The following is an 18,411-nucleotide window of genomic DNA, read 5'->3' as shown; positions in this document are numbered from 1 at the left end:
ACTCCTGTGTGACTACACCCCCTATACACAGCGAGCTGCCATGTCCTGTGTCCTGACACCTTTCTATCATAGCCAGCAGTGGTCAGGGGTCAGCATGGGCGCTCTGACCCCTCTGTGACTACACCCCCCATACACAGCGAGCTGCCATGTCCTGTGTGTCCTGACACCTTTCTATCATAGCCAGCAGTGGTCAGGGGTCAGCATGGGCGCTCTGACCCCTCTGTGACTACACCCCCCATACGCAGCGAGCTGCCATGTCCTGTGTGTCCTGACACCTTTCTATCATAGCCAGCAGTGGTCAGGGGTCAGCATGGGCGCTCTGACCCCTCTGTGACTACACCCCCCATACACAGCTAGCTGCCATGTCCTGTGTCCTGACACCTTTCTATCATAGCCAGCAGTGGTCAGGGGTCAGCATGGGTGCTCTGACCCCTCTGTGACTACACCCCCCATACACAGCGAGCTGCCATGTCCTGTGTGTCCTGACACCTTTCTATCATAGCCAGCAGTGGTCAGGGGTCAGCATGGGCGCTCTGACCCCTCTGTGACTACACCCCCCATACACAGCGAGCTGCCATGTCCTGTGTGTCCTGACACCTTTCTATCATAGCCAGCAGTGGTCAGGGTTCAGCATGGGTGCTCTGACCCCTCTGTGACTACACCCCCCATACACAGCGAGCTGCCATGTCCTGTGTGTCCTGACACCTTTCTATCATAGCCAGCAGTGGTCAGGGGTCAGCATGGGCGCTCTGACCCCTCTGTGACTACACCCCCCATACACAGCGAGCTGCCATGTCCTGTGTGTCCTGACACCTTTCTATCATAGCCAGCAGTGGTCAGGGTTCAGCATGGGTGCTCTGACCCCTCTGTGACTACACCCCCCATACACAGCGAGCTGCCATGTCCTGTGTGTCCTGACACCTTTCTATCATAGCCAGCAGTGGTCAGGGGTCAGCATGGGCGCTCTGACCCCTCTGTGACTACACCTCCCATACACAGGGAGCTGCCATGTCCTGTGTGTCCTGACACCTTTCTATCATAGCCAGCAGTGGTCAGGGGTCAGCATGGGGGCTCTGACCCCTCTGTGACTACACCCCCCATACACAGCGAGCTGCCATGTCCTGTGTGTCCTGACACCTTTCTATCATAGCCAGCAGTGGTCAGGGGTCAGCATGGGCGCTCTGACCTCTCTGTGACTACACCCCCCATACACAGCGAGCTGCCATGTCCTGTGTGTACTGACACCTTTCTACCATAGCCAGCAGTGGTCAGGGGTCAGCATGGGCGCTCTGACCCCTCTGTGACTACACCCCCCATACACAGCGAGCTGCCATGTCCTGTGTGTCCTGACACCTTTCTATCATAGCCAGCAGTGGTCAGGGGTCAGCATGGGTGCTCTGACCCCTGTGTGACTACACCCCCCATACACAGCGAGCTGCCATGTCCTGTGTGTCCTGACACCTTTCTATCATAGCCAGCAGTGGTCAGGGGTCAGCATGGGCGCTCTGACCCCTGTATGACTACACCAATAGTCTTCATATCATCCGTCAGTGGTTGTCATGTCATGGTTCCGCGGTGTCTATACACATACAATACGTATATATCTCATGTTTTTATATCAACACATTACATAATATCCTAAGTGAGATACTTGATCTGGTGTTTATCCATACACAGCACAGTGTGGCGGTGTAGTGTGCGCCAGTTCTCTACATTCTTCATTGAAAAATTTAGTGTTATGTAAAATAACATGGCCAAAAAATGAAAAGCCACAAAACCTTTAACCTTTTAGTCTGTGTTATGATAGCATGTCTATATAAGCAATATATGGCACTAATACAGTCACATGATGTGTCCCTCTGGTTTGTCAGATGTTTATCACATACAGAGATACAAGTGCAATCATATTATGGGGAGCAGAAGCTTTTATTGTCAGGTGGGAGGAGTTACTGCAGCGAGTCAGTATCTGCAGGACCTCTCCTTGTTCTTCAGGACCTCTGCAATTCTCCCCGGCAGCTCTCACTCACCTCCTGCACCAGATCCTGACTGATCGCCGTCCATTCCTGCACTATCACTGCTGCATTCTGTCACAATGTGTTGGGTTATGTTTGTCCTCCGTCTCCTGATGATTGACCACAAGTTCTCAATGGGATAAGATCTGGGGAGTTTCCGGGCCATGGACCCAGAATCTCTGTGTTCTGTTCCCGGAGCCATGGACCCAGAATCTCTGTGTTCTGTTCCCGGACCATGGACCCAGAATCTCTGTGTTCTGTTCCCGGAGCCATGGACCCAGAATCTCTGTGTTCTGTTCCCGGAGCCATGGACCCAGAATCTCTGTGTTCTGTTCCCGGGCCATGGACCCAGAATCACTGTGTTCTGTTCCCGGAGCCATGGACCCAGAATCTCTGTGTTCTGTTCCCGGAGCCATGGACCCAGAATCTCTGTGTTCTGTTCCCGGAGCCATGGACCCAGAATCTCTGTGTTCTGTTCCCGGGCCATGGACCCAGAATCTCTGTGTTCTGTTCCCGGAGCCATGGACCCAGAATCTCTGTGTTCTGTTCCCGGAGCCATTTAGTTCTCCCCTTTATGGCCGGTGCTCCATCATGCTGGAGGAGGCTCTGCTCATCACCATCTGCTCCTGGAGGGTTGGGAGAAGTTCGGACAGTTTTGTGCAGTGCAATGATGACTGCACGTGTTTCTTTAGAGATATCCATGGTTAACAGAAGAGAAACAATGATGCCAAGCACCAGCCTCCTTGTAAAGTGTCCAGGGGTGTGATTCTTACTTAATCCTGACAGATTGAAAATGAAGGTGAAAATGTGTTTTGGGGGAAAGTTCATTTTCTAGGCAAATATTGACTTTGCAATTAATTGCTGTTAAGCTGATCCCTCTTTATAACATTCTGGAGACTTTGTAAAAATTAACATTTGTATCATTCTCAAAACTTTTGGCCATGACTGTATGTACTATTACTTTGTGATGTAAGCACTATATGGCACTACTATGTACTATTACTATGTGATGTAAGCACTATATGGCACTACTATGTACTATTACTATGTGATGTAAGCACTATATGGCACTACTATGTACTATTACTTTGTGATGTAAGCACTATATGGCACTACTATGTACTATTACTATGTGATGTAAGCACTATATGGCACTACTATGTACTATTACTATGTGATGTAAGCACTATATGGCACTACTGTGTACTATTACTACGTGATGTAAGCACTATATGGCACTACTATGTACTATTACTTTGTGATGTAAGCACTATATGGCACTACTATGTACTATTACTATGTGATGTAAGCACTATATGGCACTACTATGTACTATTACTATGTGATGTAAGCACTATATGGCACTACTATGTACTATTACTTTGTGATGTAAGCACTATATGGCACTACTATGTACTATTACTATGTGATGTAAGCACTATATGGCACTACTGTGTACTATTACTACGTGATGTAAGCACTATATGGCACTACTATGTACTATTACTATGTGATGTAAGCACTATATGGCACTACTATGTACTATTACTTTGTGATGTAAGCACTATATGGCACTACTATGTACTATTACTATGTAATGTAATCACTATATGGCACTACTATGTACTATTACTATGTGATGTAAGCACTATATGGCACTACTATGTACTATTACTTTGTGATGTAAGCACTATATGGCACTACTATGTACTATTACTATGTGATGTAAGCACTATATGGCACTACTGTGTACTATTACTACGTGATGTAAGCACTATATGGCACTACTATGTACTATTACTATGTGATGTAAGCACTATATGGCACTACTATGTACTATTACTTTGTGATGTAAGCACTATATGGCACTACTATGTACTATTACTATGTAATGTAATCACTATATGGCACTACTATGTACTATTACTATGTGATGTAAGCACTATATGGCACTACTATGTACTATTACTATGTGATGTAAGCACTATATGGCACTACTATGTACTATTACTATGTGATGTAAGCACTATATGGCACTACTATGTACTATTACTTTGTGATGTAAGCACTATATGGCACTACTATGTACTATTACTATGTGATGTAAGAACTATATGGCACTACTATGTACTATTACTTTGTGATGTAAGCACTATATGGCACTACTATGTACTATTACTATGTGATGTAAGAACTATATGGCACTACTATGTACTATTACTATGTGATGTAAGCACTATATGGCACTACTATGTACTATTACTATGTGATGTAAGCACTATATGGCACTACTATGTACTATTACTATGTGATGTAAGCACTATATGGCACTACTATGTACTATTACTTTGTGATGTAAGTACTATATGGCACTACTATGTACTATTACTATGTGATGTAAGCACTATATGGCACTACTGTGTACTATTACTACGTGATGTAAGCACTATATGGCACTACTATGTACTATTACTATGTGATGTAAGCACTATATGGCACTACTATGTACTATTACTTTGTGATGTAAGCACTATATGGCACTACTATGTACTATTACTTTGTGATGTAAGCATTATATGGCACTACTATGTACTATTACTTTGTGATGTAAGCACTATATGGCACTACTATGTACTATTACTTTGTGATGTAAGCATTATATGGCACTACTATGTACTATTACTACGTGATGTAAGCACTATATGGCACTACTATGTACTATTACTATGTGATGTAAGCACTATATGGCACTACTATGTACTATTTCTATGTGATGTAAGCACTATATGGCACTACTGTGTACTATTACTACGTGATGTAAGCACTATATGGCACTACTATGTACTATTACTATGTGATGTAAGCACTATATGGCACTACTATGTACTATTACTATGTGATGTAAGCACTATATGGCACTACTATGTACTATTACTTTGTGATGTAAGCACTATATGGCACTACTATGTACTATTACTTTGTGATGTAAGCACTATATGGCACTACTATGTACTATTACTATGTGATGTAAGCACTATATGGCACTACTATGTACTATTACTATGTGATGTAAGCACTATATGGCACTACTATGTACTATTACTATGTGATGTAAGCACTATATGGCACTACTATGTACTATTACTATGTGATGTAAGCACTATATGGCACTACTGTGTACTATTACTATGTGATGTAAGCACTATATGGCACTACTATGTACTATTACTATGTGATGTAAGCACTATATGGCACTACTATGTACTATTACTTTGTTATGTAAGCACTATATGGCACTACTATGTACTATTACTATGTGATGTAAGCACTATATGGCACTACTGTGTACTATTACTATGTGATGTAAGCACTATATGGCACTACTATGTACTATTACTATGTGATGTAAGCACTATATGGCACTACTATGTACTATTACTATGTGATGTAAGCACTATATGGCACTACTGTGTACTATTACTACGTGATGTAAGCACTATATGGCACTACTATGTACTATTACTTTGTGATGTAAGCACTATATGGCACTACTATGTACTATTACTATGTGATGTAAGCACTATATGGCACTACTGTGTACTATTACTATGTGATGTAAGCACTATATGGCACTACTATGTACTATTACTTTGTGATGTAAGCACTATATGGCACTACTATGTACTATTACTATGTGATGTAAGCACTATATGGCACTACTGTGTACTATTACTACGTGATGTAAGCACTATATGGCACTACTATGTACTATTACTATGTGATGTAAGCACTATATGGCACTACTATGTACTATTACTATGTGATGTAAGCACTATATGGCACTACTGTGTACTATTACTACGTGATGTAAGCACTATATGGCACTACTATGTACTATTACTATGTGATGTAAGCACTATATGGCACTACTATGTACTATTACTATGTGATGTAAGCACTATATGGCACTACTATGTACTATTACTTTGTGATGTAAGCACTATATGGCACTACTATGTACTATTACTTTGTGATGTAAGCACTATATGGCACTACTATGTACTATTACTTTGTGATGTAAGCACTATATGGCACTACTATGTACTATTACTTTGTGATGTAAGCACTATATGGCACTACTATGTACTATTACTATGTGATGTAAGCACTATATGGCACTACTATGTACTATTACTTTGTGATGTAAGCACTATATGGCACTACTATGTACTATTACTTTGTGATGTAAGCACTATATGGCACTACTATGTACTATTACTTTGTGATGTAAGCACTATATGGCACTACTATGTACTATTACTATGTGATGTAAGCACTATATGGCACTACTATGTACTATTACTTTGTGATGTAAGCACTATATGGCACTACTATGTACTATTACTTTGTGATGTAAGCACTATATGGCACTACTATGTACTATTACTATGTGATGTAAGCACTATATGGCACTACTATGTACTATTACTATGTGATGTAAGCACTATATGGCACTACTATGTACTATTACTATGTGATGTAAGCACTATATGGCACTACTATGTACTATTACTACGTGATGTAAGCACTATATGGCACTACTATGTACTATTACTTTGTGATGTAAGCACTATATGGCACTACTATGTACTATTACTTTGTGATGTAAGCACTATATGGCACTACTATGTACTATTACTATGTGATGTAAGCACTATATGGCACTACTATGTACTATTACTATGTGATGTAAGCACTATATGGCACTACTGTGTACTATTACTATGTGATGTAAGCACTATATGGTACTACTATGTACTATTACTTTGTGATGTAAGCACTATATGGCACTACTATGTACTATTACTATGTGATGTAAGCACTATATGGTACTACTATGTACTATTACTTTGTGATGTAAGCACTATATGGCACTACTATGTACTATTACTATGTGATGTAAGCACTATATGGCACTACTATGTACTATTACTACGTGATGTAAGCACTATATGGCACTACTGTGTACTATTACTATGTGATGTAAGCACTATATGGTACTACTATGTACTATTACTTTGTGATGTAAGCACTATATGGCACTACTGTGTACTATTACTATGTGATGTAAGCACTATATGGCACTACTATATACTATTACTATGTGATGTAAGCACTATATGGCACTACTATGTACTATTACTATGTGATGTAAGCACTATATGGCACTACTATGTACTATTACTATGTGATGTAAGCACTATATGGTACTACTATGTACTATTACTTTGTGATGTAAGCACTATATGGCACTACTATGTACTATTACTTTGTGATGTAAGCACTATATGGCACTACTATGTACTATTACTATGTGATGTAAGCACTATATGGTACTACTATGTACTATTACTTTGTGATGTAAGCACTATATGGCACTACTATGTACTATTACTATGTGATGTAAGCACTATATGGTACTACTATGTACTATTACTATGTGATGTAAGCACTATATGGCACTACTATGTACTATTACTATGTGATGTAAGCACTATATGGCACTACTATGTACTATTACTATGTGATGTAAGCACTATATGGCACTACTATGTACTATTACTATGTGATGTAAGCACTATATGGCACTACTATGTACTATTACTATGTGATGTAAGCACTATATGGCACTACTATGTACTATTACTTTGTGATGTAAGCACTATATGGCACTACTATGTACTATTACTATGTGATGTAAGCACTATATGGCACTACTATGTACTATTACTATGTGATGTAAGCACTATATGGCACTACTATGTACTATTACTATGTGATGTAAGCACTATATGGCACTACTATGTACTATTACTATGTGATGTAAGCACTATATGGCACTACTATGTACTATTACTATGTAGAGATGTTCCAGGCTCTTGTATTTCTTTCTCTTGTGTTTCCCTTGCTGATGTTCTCCCATTTCTGTCTGTAGATTAAGAAAGCCTTCCTGGCCCTGGTGGCGAACGGTGTGCGTGCGGCGCCTCTGTGGGACAGTAAGCAGCACTGCTTTGTGGGTAAGTGTCCATGTCGTGTATCATTTCATATATAACAATAGTCAATAAAGAACATCATGGTCTGAGGACAACGGTGTCTCTCAAAGGGACCACAACTTATGTTGGATACATTGTATATAACTTTAGTTTGTATCGAGTAGGCGATAGGAGATGAGCAGAATGTAAGGCAGATTCTCTAGGGATAACTTCACTTCACTGGCAAAATGAATAGTTATTCTATATTTGGATGAAATTATGGGGTTTATCCAGTGTAATAGAGTTCTTAAAGGGGATCTCCACTTTTACAATCCCTTTTGTTTACGAGAGAGCATGGAGGGAAGTGTTCGCCCCAACACAGCGCCACCACAGGAGCAGTTTAGAATTGCATGCTGCTTATTGAAATCATGTTCCTTGGACTCTCTTACAAGAGACACTTGTCCCTCTCTTATGACTTATGACTGTAGTTGTAGTACTGTTGGCAGGCAGGACCCTTGGTCTTGAATTGTCACTTTGTAACCACTCCACCCTGCCAAATTTCACATTGTTCTCTCCTGGATCTGAAACAAGAGCCTCATACATTAAAACAGGGCAGATTTCCTCATCCAAGATTTAAAGTCTACAGAAGCCTCAAAAATGCATGTGCCATTCTGATTGTTGCAATGGCATTGTTTAAAATGCATGTCAATCGCACCGGGGTGTAACAATATACGTATCAGGAAGATGAGGGGCTAGCCTGGTTGCATCTTAGCCATGGGGGTCGGGGTAGCACTCTCCCAGTCAAATCCCCATCAGAAAGACCCAGAACCCGGCGTAGATTCACTGCCAGTGTGCACCCGATATCCTGCATGTGTCGCTTCCCCGCTCAGGTCCCCGGAGTTTACCTTCTTCTTCCTAGTGCATGTGCAACACCCTCGCCGATGCAATGGCGAGGTAGTGCTTGCGAATACGTCCCACCTGTAGGTAACACCACATTACACTACATGGTCCTTATAGGATCAAGGGGAAATTGCAGTGGTTAATCCTGCCTGGCAAGGCAGATGTTAATATGTGATGTAATTTCTATTATCCAATGATATGTGTTGCATCCTGTCTCTGTGCACTGAGAGGTAATTGGAGGAGCAGCCACCACCTGACCAAAGGGAGGTAATAAAACCCCCTAGCCTGGAATGTTCTGGGGAAAAGAGAGAAATCTCTCTCAGGAGAGAGACCGGTCCTAGTCAGGCCCTCTGGGTCTGTAGGACACAAGCAGAGAGTAGTTAGCTGAGCAGCAGCTCAGAGACTCTAGCATACCAGACCAGTGCAGGAAGAGCCTAGCCCCTGCCTGAAGTGGAAGCTAAGACTAGAGGTAGTGTAGTGAGGAAAAGGGGTATCATTCCTACCTTCAAGGGTGATACCTGAAGAGATCCAGGACCGAGCTGAAGCCTCCTCTAAGGACACAGCTGCCTCCCAGCCTGCCCTATACATCCAGGCTGGTGAAATACATCCTGTGGCTCCCTCCAAATACCTCTCCAGTACTCCACCTGTTAAAGGCACGTTTGCTGCGGTTCCTGCGGTTCAAATAAAGAACTGTAAGTTGTTTTCTTCAACTTCTGTCTCCGTCTGGTCCCTACTACTACAACTACCATCATCACCGGCACCCTGTCCGCCACCCAGAGACTCACACTCGGGACATTAAGGGGTTGCCCCAGGGAGATCCGCTATAGCAGCCTCTCCCTCATCATTTCTTGCCAACACCACCTGCTGGAGACCTGCCAGGCTGTAGGACAGCCCTCCGGTTCCCCCGTACCAAGCACCGTGACAATAGCGTGCTTAGGCCGCAACCGCCAGCCACTCCGGTACCGCGGGCCCCGGCTGTCACCAGGCCTCACCTCAAGGGCTAGGCCCCGGTGGGGGATGTTGCACATGTAAGTGCATTGTCTGTGTATAATGTGCTGTGCGGGGAGTCACTAAGATCCTGCACCCGATATCCTGCATGTGTCGCTTCCCCACTCAGGTCCCCGGAGTTCACCTTCTTCTTCCTGGTGCATGTAAGTGCATTGTCCGTGTATAATGCGCTGTGCGGGGAGTCACTAAGATCGTGCGCCCGATATCCTGCATGTGTCGCTTCCCCGCTCAGGTCCCCGGAGTTCACCTTCTTCTTTCTGGTGCATGTAAGTGCATTGTCCGTGTATAATGTGCTGTGCGGGGAGTCACTAAGATCCTGCCCCCGATATCCTGCATGTGTCGCTTCCCCGCTCAGGTCCCTGGAGTTCACCTTCTTCTTCCTGGTGCATGTAAGTGCATTGTCCGTGTATAATGCGCTGTGCGGGGAGTCACTAAGATCCTACCCCGATATCCTGCATGTGTCACTTCCCCGCTCAGGTCCCCGGAGTTCACCTTCTTCTTCCTGGTGCATGTAAGTGCATTGTCCGTGTATAATGCGCTGTGCGGGGAGTCACTAAGATCCTGCGCCCGATATCCTGCATGTGTCGCTTCCCCGCTCAGGTCCCCGGAGTTCACCTTCTTCTTCCTGGTGCATGTAAGTGCATTGTCCGTGTATAATGTGCTGTGCGGGGAGTCACTAAGATCCTGCGCCCGATATCCTGCATGTGTCGCTTCCCCGCTCAGGTCCCTGGAGTTCACCTTCTTCTTCCTGGTGCATGTAAGTGCATTGTCTGTGTATAATGTGCTGTGCGGGGAGTCACTAAGATCCTGCACCCGATATCCTGCATGTGTCGCTTCCCCACTCAGGTCCCCGGAGTTCACCTTCTTCTTCCTGGTGCATGTAAGTGCATTGTCCGTGTATAATGCGCTGTGTGGGGAGTCACTAAGATCCTGCGCCCGATATCCTGCATGTGTCGCTTCCCCGCTCAGGTCCCCGGAGTTCACCTTCTTCTTCCTAGTGCATGTAAGTGCATTGTCTGTGTATAATGTGCTGTGCGGGGAGTCACTAAGATCCTGCACCCGATATCCTGCATGTGTCGCTTCCCCACTCAGGTCCCCGGAGTTCACCTTCTTCTTCCTGGTGCATGTAAGTGCATTGTCCGTGTATAATGCGCTGTGTGGGGAGTCACTAAGATCCTGCGCCCGATATCCTGCATGTGTCGCTTCCCCGCTCAGGTCCCCGGAGTTCACCTTCTTCTTTCTGGTGCATGTAAGTGCATTGTCCGTGTATAATGTGCTGTGCGGGGAGTCACTAAGATCCTGCGCCCGATATCCTGCATGTGTCGCTTCCCCGCTCAGGTCCCTGGAGTTCACCTTCTTCTTCCTGGTGCATGTAAGTGCATTGTCTGTGTATAATGCACTGTGCGGGGAGTCACTAAGATCCTGCGTCTGATATCCTGCATGTGTCGCTTCCCCGCTCAGGTCCCCGGAGTTCACCTTCTTCTTCCTGGTGCATGTAAGTGCATTGTCCGTGTATAATGCGCTGTGCGGGGAGTCACTAAGATCCTGCGCCCGATATCCTGCATGTGTCGCTTCCCCGCTCAGGTCCCCGGAGTTCACCTTCTTCTTCCTGGTGCATGTAAGTGCATTGTCTGTGTATAATGCACTGTGCAGGGAGTCACTAAGATCCTGCGCCCGATATCCTGCATGTGTCGCTTCCCCGCTCAGGTCCCCGGAGTTCACCTTCTTCTTCCTGGTGCATGTAAGTGCATTGTCCGTGTATAATGCGCTGTGCAGGGAGTCACTAAGATCCTGCGCCCGATATACTGCATGTGTCGCTTCCCCGCTCAGGTCCCCGGAGTTCACCTTCTTGTTGCCGGTGTATGTAAGAGCATTGTCCATGTATAATGCCCTGTGCGGGGAGTCACTAAGATCCTGCACCCGATATTCTGCATGTGTCGCTTCCCCGCTCAGGTCCCCGGAGTTCACCTTCTTCTTCCTGGTGCATGTAAGTGCATTGTCCGTGTATAATGCGCTGTGCGGGGAGTCACTAAGATCCTGTACCCGATATCCTGCATGTGTCGCACCCCGCTCAGGTCCCCGGAGTTCACCTTCTTCTTCCTGGTGCATGTAAGTGCATTGTCCGTGTATAATGTGCTGTGCTGGGAGTCACTAAGATCATGCGCCCGATATCCTGCATGTGTCTCTTCCCCGCTCAGGTCCCTGGAGTTCACCTTCTTCTTCCTGGTGCATGTAAGTGCATTGTCCGTGTATAATGCGCTGTGCTGGGAGTCACTAAGATCATGCGCCCGATATCCTGCATGTGTCTCTTCCCCGCTCAGGTCCCTGGAGTTCACCTTATTCTTCCTGGTGCATGTAAGTGCATTGTCCGTGTATAATGCGCTGTGCGGGGAGTCACTAAGATCCTGCGCCCAATATCCTGCATGTGTCGCTTCCCCGCTCAGGTCCCTGGAGTTCACCTTCTTCTTCCTGGTGCATGTAAGTGCATTGTCTTCTAACATAATTTAAATGTTAAATCCCGCGGTTTGTCCGAATCCGTCTCATTGCCGGACGGTCCCACGATTTTTGTTGCATGAAAGCCGATGCGCCAAAATCTGATCGCATGCGTCACAATCCCTGTTATTCCACTGATCAGTGTAAGATCATTTAGAGCCTGTCCTTTATGTGTACACCGACACCGAACATTGGATGAGTGGAAAAAAAAAATTGACTGATGAAAAAGCCCATTGAAAAGAAAGGATCAGTAAAGCAACAGAGAAAAAATACTGAAAAAAGGAAGAGAAATCCAATCTGTTTGGGGCCTTGGTGACTGGAGACGAAGAGGAGGCGGAGATACTTAATACAATAGAAGAAAGAACTTCTGACGTGGGTGGTGCCGGTGCTGAGGATTGGGTGTGGGTGGTGCCAGTGTGGGTCATGTATCCGGTAATATACTACACTGGCTGAATGTAGACATAATGGGGGTCATTTACTAAGGGCCCGATTCGCGTTTTCCCGACGTGTTACCCGAATATTTCCGATTTGCGCCGATTTCCCCTGTATTGCCCCGGGATTTTGGCGCACGCGATCGGATTGTGGCGCATCGGCACCGGCATGCACTCCAGCGCGTTCAGATGCTTTTCAGCGCAGAAGCGCTACCTGGTGGACGGCGGAGGAACTACCTTGATGAATCCCGTCCGGACCCGAATCCAGCACAGAGAATGCGCCGCTGGATCGCGAACGGACCGGGTAAGTAAATCTGCCCCATTGTGTACAAAGCTCCTGGACCAGATGGGTTACACCACAGAGTTCTTAAAGAACTCAGTTCTGTTATTGCTGTACCGCTGTCTAACATCTTCAGGGATTCTGTAATATCTGGTGCGGTGCCAAGTGACTGGCGCAAGGTGAATGGGGTGGCAATATATAAAAAGGGCTCTAGAACATCGCCAGGCAATTACAGGCCTGTAAGCTTAACTTCCATTGTGGGGAAAATATTGGTGTCTCTCTCGTTGAGAAGGAGCTGGGTGGCTAGTAGATCATCAATTAAATAACAACACAATGTCAATCAGCTGCCTCTAAAGCCAGCAAGGTCTTGTAATGTATCAAAAGTGGTCTGGACTCTCGGGATGGGGATGTAATATTACACTGTACGAGACATTGGTTCAGCCTCACCTGGAATATACCCTCCAGTTCTGGGCACCAGAGGGTTCAACGAAGAGCCAAAAAATGATAAGGGGTATGGAGGGTCTCAGTTATGAGGAAAGATTAAAACAACTCAATTTATTCAGTCTGGAAAAGAGACGACTACGAGAGGAAATGATTAATCTATATGAATGTTCCATACAAAATATTTGGTGGAAAGTTGTTTCAGATTAAATCAAATCAAAAGACGAGGGGGCACTGTCTGCGTCTGGAGAAAACAAGGATTAATCACCGGAGGCGACAGGGCTTCTTTACTATGAGAACTGTCAATCTGTGGAATAGCCGAGCTCAGGCGCTGGTCACAGCAGGGGCAGCAGAGAGCTCAGGCGCTGGTCACAGCAGGGGCAGCAGAGAGCTCAGGCGCTGGTCACAGCAGGGGCAGCAGAGAGCTCAGGCGCTAGTCACAGCAGGGACAGCAGAGAGCTCAGGCGCAGAGCACAGCAGGGACAGCAAAGAACTCAGGCGCTAGTCACAGCAGGGACAGCAGAGAGCTCAGGCGCTGGTCACAGCAGGGTCAGCAGAGAGCTCAGGCGCTGGTCACAGCAGGGACAGCAGAGAGCTCAGGCGCTGGTCACAGCAGGGACAGCAGAGAGCTCAGACGCTGGTCACAGCAGGGACAGCAGAGAGCTCAGGCACTGGTCACAGCAGGGACAGCAGAGAGTTCAGGCGCTGGTCACAGCAGGGACAGCAGAGAGCTCAGGAGCAGAGCACAGCAGGGACAGCAGAGAGCTCAGGCGCACAGCACAGCAGGTACAGCAGAGAGCTCAGGCGCTGGTCACAGCAGGGACAGCAGAGAGCTCAGGCGCTGGTCACAGCAGGGACAGCAGAGAGCTCAGGCGCTGGTCACAGCAGGGACAGCAGAGATCTCAGGCGCTGGTCACAGCAGGGACAGCAGAGAGCTCGGGAGCAGAGCACAGCAGGGACAGCAGAGAGCTCGGGAGCAGAGCACAGCAGGGACAGCAGAGAGCTCGGGAGCAGAGCACAGCAGGGACAGCAGAGAGCTCGGGAGCAGAGCACAGCAGGGACAGCAGAGAGGTCAGGCGCTGGTCACAGCAGGGACAGCAGAGAGCTCAGGCACTGGTCACAGCAGGGACAGCAGAGAGCTCAGGCGCTGGTCACAGCAGGGACAGCAGAGAGCTCAGGCGCTGGTCACAGCAGGGACAGCAGTGAGCTCAGGCGCTGGTCACAGCAGGGACAGCAGAGAGCTCAGGCGCTGGTCACAGCAGGGACAGCAGAGAGCTCAGGCGCTGGTCACAGCAGGGACAGCAGAGAGCTCAGGCGCTGGTCACAGCAGGGACAGCAGAGAGCTCGGGAGCAGAGCACAGCAGGGACAGCAGAGAAGTCAGGCGCTGGTCACAGCAGGGACAGCAGAGAGCTCAGGCGCTGGTCACAGCAGGGACAGCAGAGAGCTCAGGCGCTGGTCACAGCAGGGACAGCAGAGAGCTCAGGCGCTGGTCACAGCAGGGACAGCAGTGAGCTCAGGCGCTGGTCACAGCAGGGACAGCAGAGAGCTCAGGCGCTGGTCACAGCTGGGACAGCAGAGAGCTCAGGAGCAGAGCACAGCAGGGACAGCAGAGAGCTCAGGCGCTGGTCACAGCAGGGACAGCAGAGAGCTCAGGCGCTGGTCACAGCAGGGACAGCAGAGAGCTCAGGCGCAGAGCACAGCAGGGACAGCAGAGAGCTCAGGCGCAGAGCACAGCAGGGACAGCAGAGAGCTCAGGCGCTGGTCACAGCAGGGACAGCAGAGAGCTCAGGAGCAGAGCACAGCAGGGACAGCAGAGAGCTCGGGAGCAGAGCACAGCAGGGACACCAGAGAGCTCAGGCGCTGGTCACAGCAGGGACAGCAGAGAGCTCGGGAGCAGAGCACAGCAGGGACAGCAGAGAGCTCAGGCGCAGGTCACAGCAGGGACAGCAGAGAGCTCAGGCGCAGGTCACAGCAGGGGCAGCAGAGAGCTCGGGAGCAGAGCACAGCAGGGACAGCAGAGAGCTCAGGCGCAGGTCACAGCAGGGGCAGCAGAGAGCTCGGGAGCAGAGCACAGCAGGGACAGCAGAGAGCTCAGGCACTGGTCACAGCAGGGACAGCAGAGAGCTCAGGCACTGGTCACAGCAGGGACAGCAGAGAGCTCAGGGGCTGGTCACAGCAGGGACAGCAGAGAGCTCAGGCGCTGGTCACAGCAGGGACAGCAGAGAGCTCAGGCGCTGGTCACAGCAGGGACAGCAGAGAGCTCAGGCGCTGGTCACAGCAGGGACAGCAGAGAGCTCAGGCGCTGGTCACAGCAGGGACAGCAGAGAGCTCAGGTGCTGGTCACAGCAGGGACAGCAGAGAGCTCAGGCGCTGGTCACAGCAGGGACAGCAGAGAGCTCAGGCGCTGGTCACAGCAGGGACAGCAGAGAGCTCAGGCGCTGGTCACAGCAGGGACAGCAGAGAGCTCAGGCACTGGTCACAGCAGGGACAGCAGAGAGCTCAGGCGCTGGTCACAGCAGGGACAGCAGAGAGCTCAGGTGCTGGACACAGCAGGGACAGCAGAGAGCTCAGGCGCTAGTCACAGCAGGGACAGCAGAGAGCTCAGGCGCTGGTCACAGCAGGGACAGCAGAGAGCTCAGGCGCTGGTCACAGCAGGGACAGCAGAGAGCTCAGGCGCTGGTCACAGCAGGGACAGCAGAGAGCTCGGGAGCAGAGCACAGCAGGGACAGCAGAGAGCTCGGGAGCAGAGCACAGCAGGGACAGCAGAGAGCTCAGGCGCAGGTCACAGCAGGGACAGCAGAGAGCTCAGGCGCAGGTCACAGCAGGGGCAGCAGAGAGCTCGGGAGCAGAGCACAGCAGGGACACCAGAGAGCTCAGGCGCTGGTCACAGCAGGGACAGCAGAGAGCTCGGGAGCAGAGCACAGCAGGGACAGCAGAGAGCTCAGGCGCAGGTCACAGCAGGGACAGCAGAGAGCTCAGGCGCAGGTCACAGCAGGGGCAGCAGAGAGCTCGGGAGCAGAGCACAGCAGGGACAGCAGAGAGCTCAGGCGCAGGTCACAGCAGGGGCAGCAGAGAGCTCGGGAGCAGAGCACAGCAGGGACAGCAGAGAGCTCAGGCGCAGGTCACAGCAGGGGCAGCAGAGAGCTCGGGAGCAGAGCACAGCAGGGACAGCAGAGAGCTCAGGCGCACAGCACAGCAGGGACAGCAGAGAGGTCAGGCACAGAGCACAGCAGGGACAGCAGAGAGCTCAGGCGCTGGTCACAGCAGGGACAGCAGAGAGCTCAGGCACTGGTCACAGCAGGGACAGCAGAGAGCTCAGGCACTGGTCACAGCAGGGACAGCAGAGAGCTCAGGGGCTGGTCACAGCAGGGACAGCAGAGAGCTCAGGCGCTGGTCACAGCAGGGACAGCAGAGAGCTCAGGCGCTGGTCACAGCAGGGACAGCAGAGAGCTCAGGCGCTGGTCACAGCAGGGACAGCAGAGAGCTCAGGCGCTGGTCACAGCAGGGACAGCAGAGAGCTCAGGCGCTGGTCACAGCAGGGACAGCAGAGAGCTCAGGCGCTGGTCACAGCAGGGACAGCAGAGAGCTCAGGCGCTGGTCACAGCAGGGACAGCAGAGAGCTCAGGCGCTGGTCACAGCAGGGACAGCAGAGAGCTCAGGCGCTGGTCACAGCAGGGACAGCAGAGAGCTCAGGCGCTGGTCACAGCAGGGACAGCAGAGAGCTCAGGAGCAGAGCACAGCAGGGACAGCAGAGAGCTCAGGAGCAGAGCACAGCAGGGACAGCAGAGAGCTCAGGCGCTGGTCACAGCAGGGACAGCAGAGAGCTTCAAGAAGGGTCTAGATGCCTTTTTACACCTAAATAACATTGATGGTTATGTTATATAGAATTGTTTCCCCTAAATCCCTTCCTCATCCAATCCCTTCCCTTCCTCATCCGATCCCTTCCCTTCCTCATCCGATCCCTTCCCTTCCTCATCCGATCCCTTCCCTTCCTTGGTTGAACTTGATGGACAAGGGTCTTTTTTCAACCGTATAAACTATGTTACTATGGATCTGTATGTGTCCATAGGCCAAACTGGGTCCAATAAAAAAACACAATGTGAATGAGCCCTTAGATAATAAGTTTTGCTCTGAGCTTTTCCTTGCTTAGATGTAAGTGAAGGTTTATGCTGTACGGATGTGACCGCTGCGCGATACTATTAGGAGGCTCCACCCATTCTCTACACGCCGGATACAATTACCGCTCTGATTACTTATTGTCTTATAGGAATGCTGACCATCACCGACTTCATCAACATCCTGCACAGATACTACAAGGCTCCCATGGTAAACTATAGAATACATAGGGGAGGGGCTCATCTATAGGTGCTACCATACTGGAACCTAAATTAACCAATCACAGACCTGCTATGAGTTCTTGACCTCAGTTCGCACCATGCGTGATACAACATGATAGAACAAAGGACAAGGGACACATTTTCCCTATTATTACTGCTCCTAGAGGTTGTCAGACCTTTCTCGGAATGGCAGATCTTAGTTGTGCCGTAGTTGAGGTTTTGGTAAAGTTGGGCGACAACCAGTACAAGCACTTCTATAGCAGAAATTGTCAGGTAACTTGTATTAGTTCTGTAACAGTATGGAGGCTGGTACATCACTGCAATGCTACCTACTACTACCCACCACTACTACCTACTACTACCCACCACTACTACCCACTACTACTACCTACTACTACCCACCACTACTACCTACTACTACCCACCACTACTACCTACTACTACCCACCACTACTACCCACTACTACTACCCACCA

The 18,411-nt window shown here is 48.4% G+C and overlaps 1 protein-coding gene across 4 annotated transcripts in view; it reads left to right on the top strand.

The window, feature by feature from the left end:
* PRKAG3 (protein kinase AMP-activated non-catalytic subunit gamma 3) overlaps positions 1-18,411 on the top strand; it is a 58,532-nt gene that overhangs the window by 14,274 nt on the left and 25,847 nt on the right. For all 4 annotated transcript variants that reach the window (XR_011849482.1, XM_072122344.1, XM_072122346.1 and 1 more), the window contains 2 exons: positions 8,008-8,089; positions 17,866-17,924. Coding sequence is in view for 3 of the 4 variants with exons in the window: in XM_072122344.1 (XP_071978445.1) it covers positions 8,008-8,089; positions 17,866-17,924 (141 nt within the window). In the remaining variant the exon portion in view is untranslated. The remainder of the gene's footprint in view (positions 1-8,007; positions 8,090-17,865; positions 17,925-18,411) is intronic.

Source organism: Engystomops pustulosus, chromosome 8 (genome assembly GCF_040894005.1).
Source record: "Engystomops pustulosus chromosome 8, aEngPut4.maternal, whole genome shotgun sequence".
Classification (NCBI taxonomy): domain Eukaryota; kingdom Metazoa; phylum Chordata; class Amphibia; order Anura; family Leptodactylidae; genus Engystomops; species Engystomops pustulosus.
This window is presented reverse-complemented; position numbering and strand designations above follow the sequence as displayed.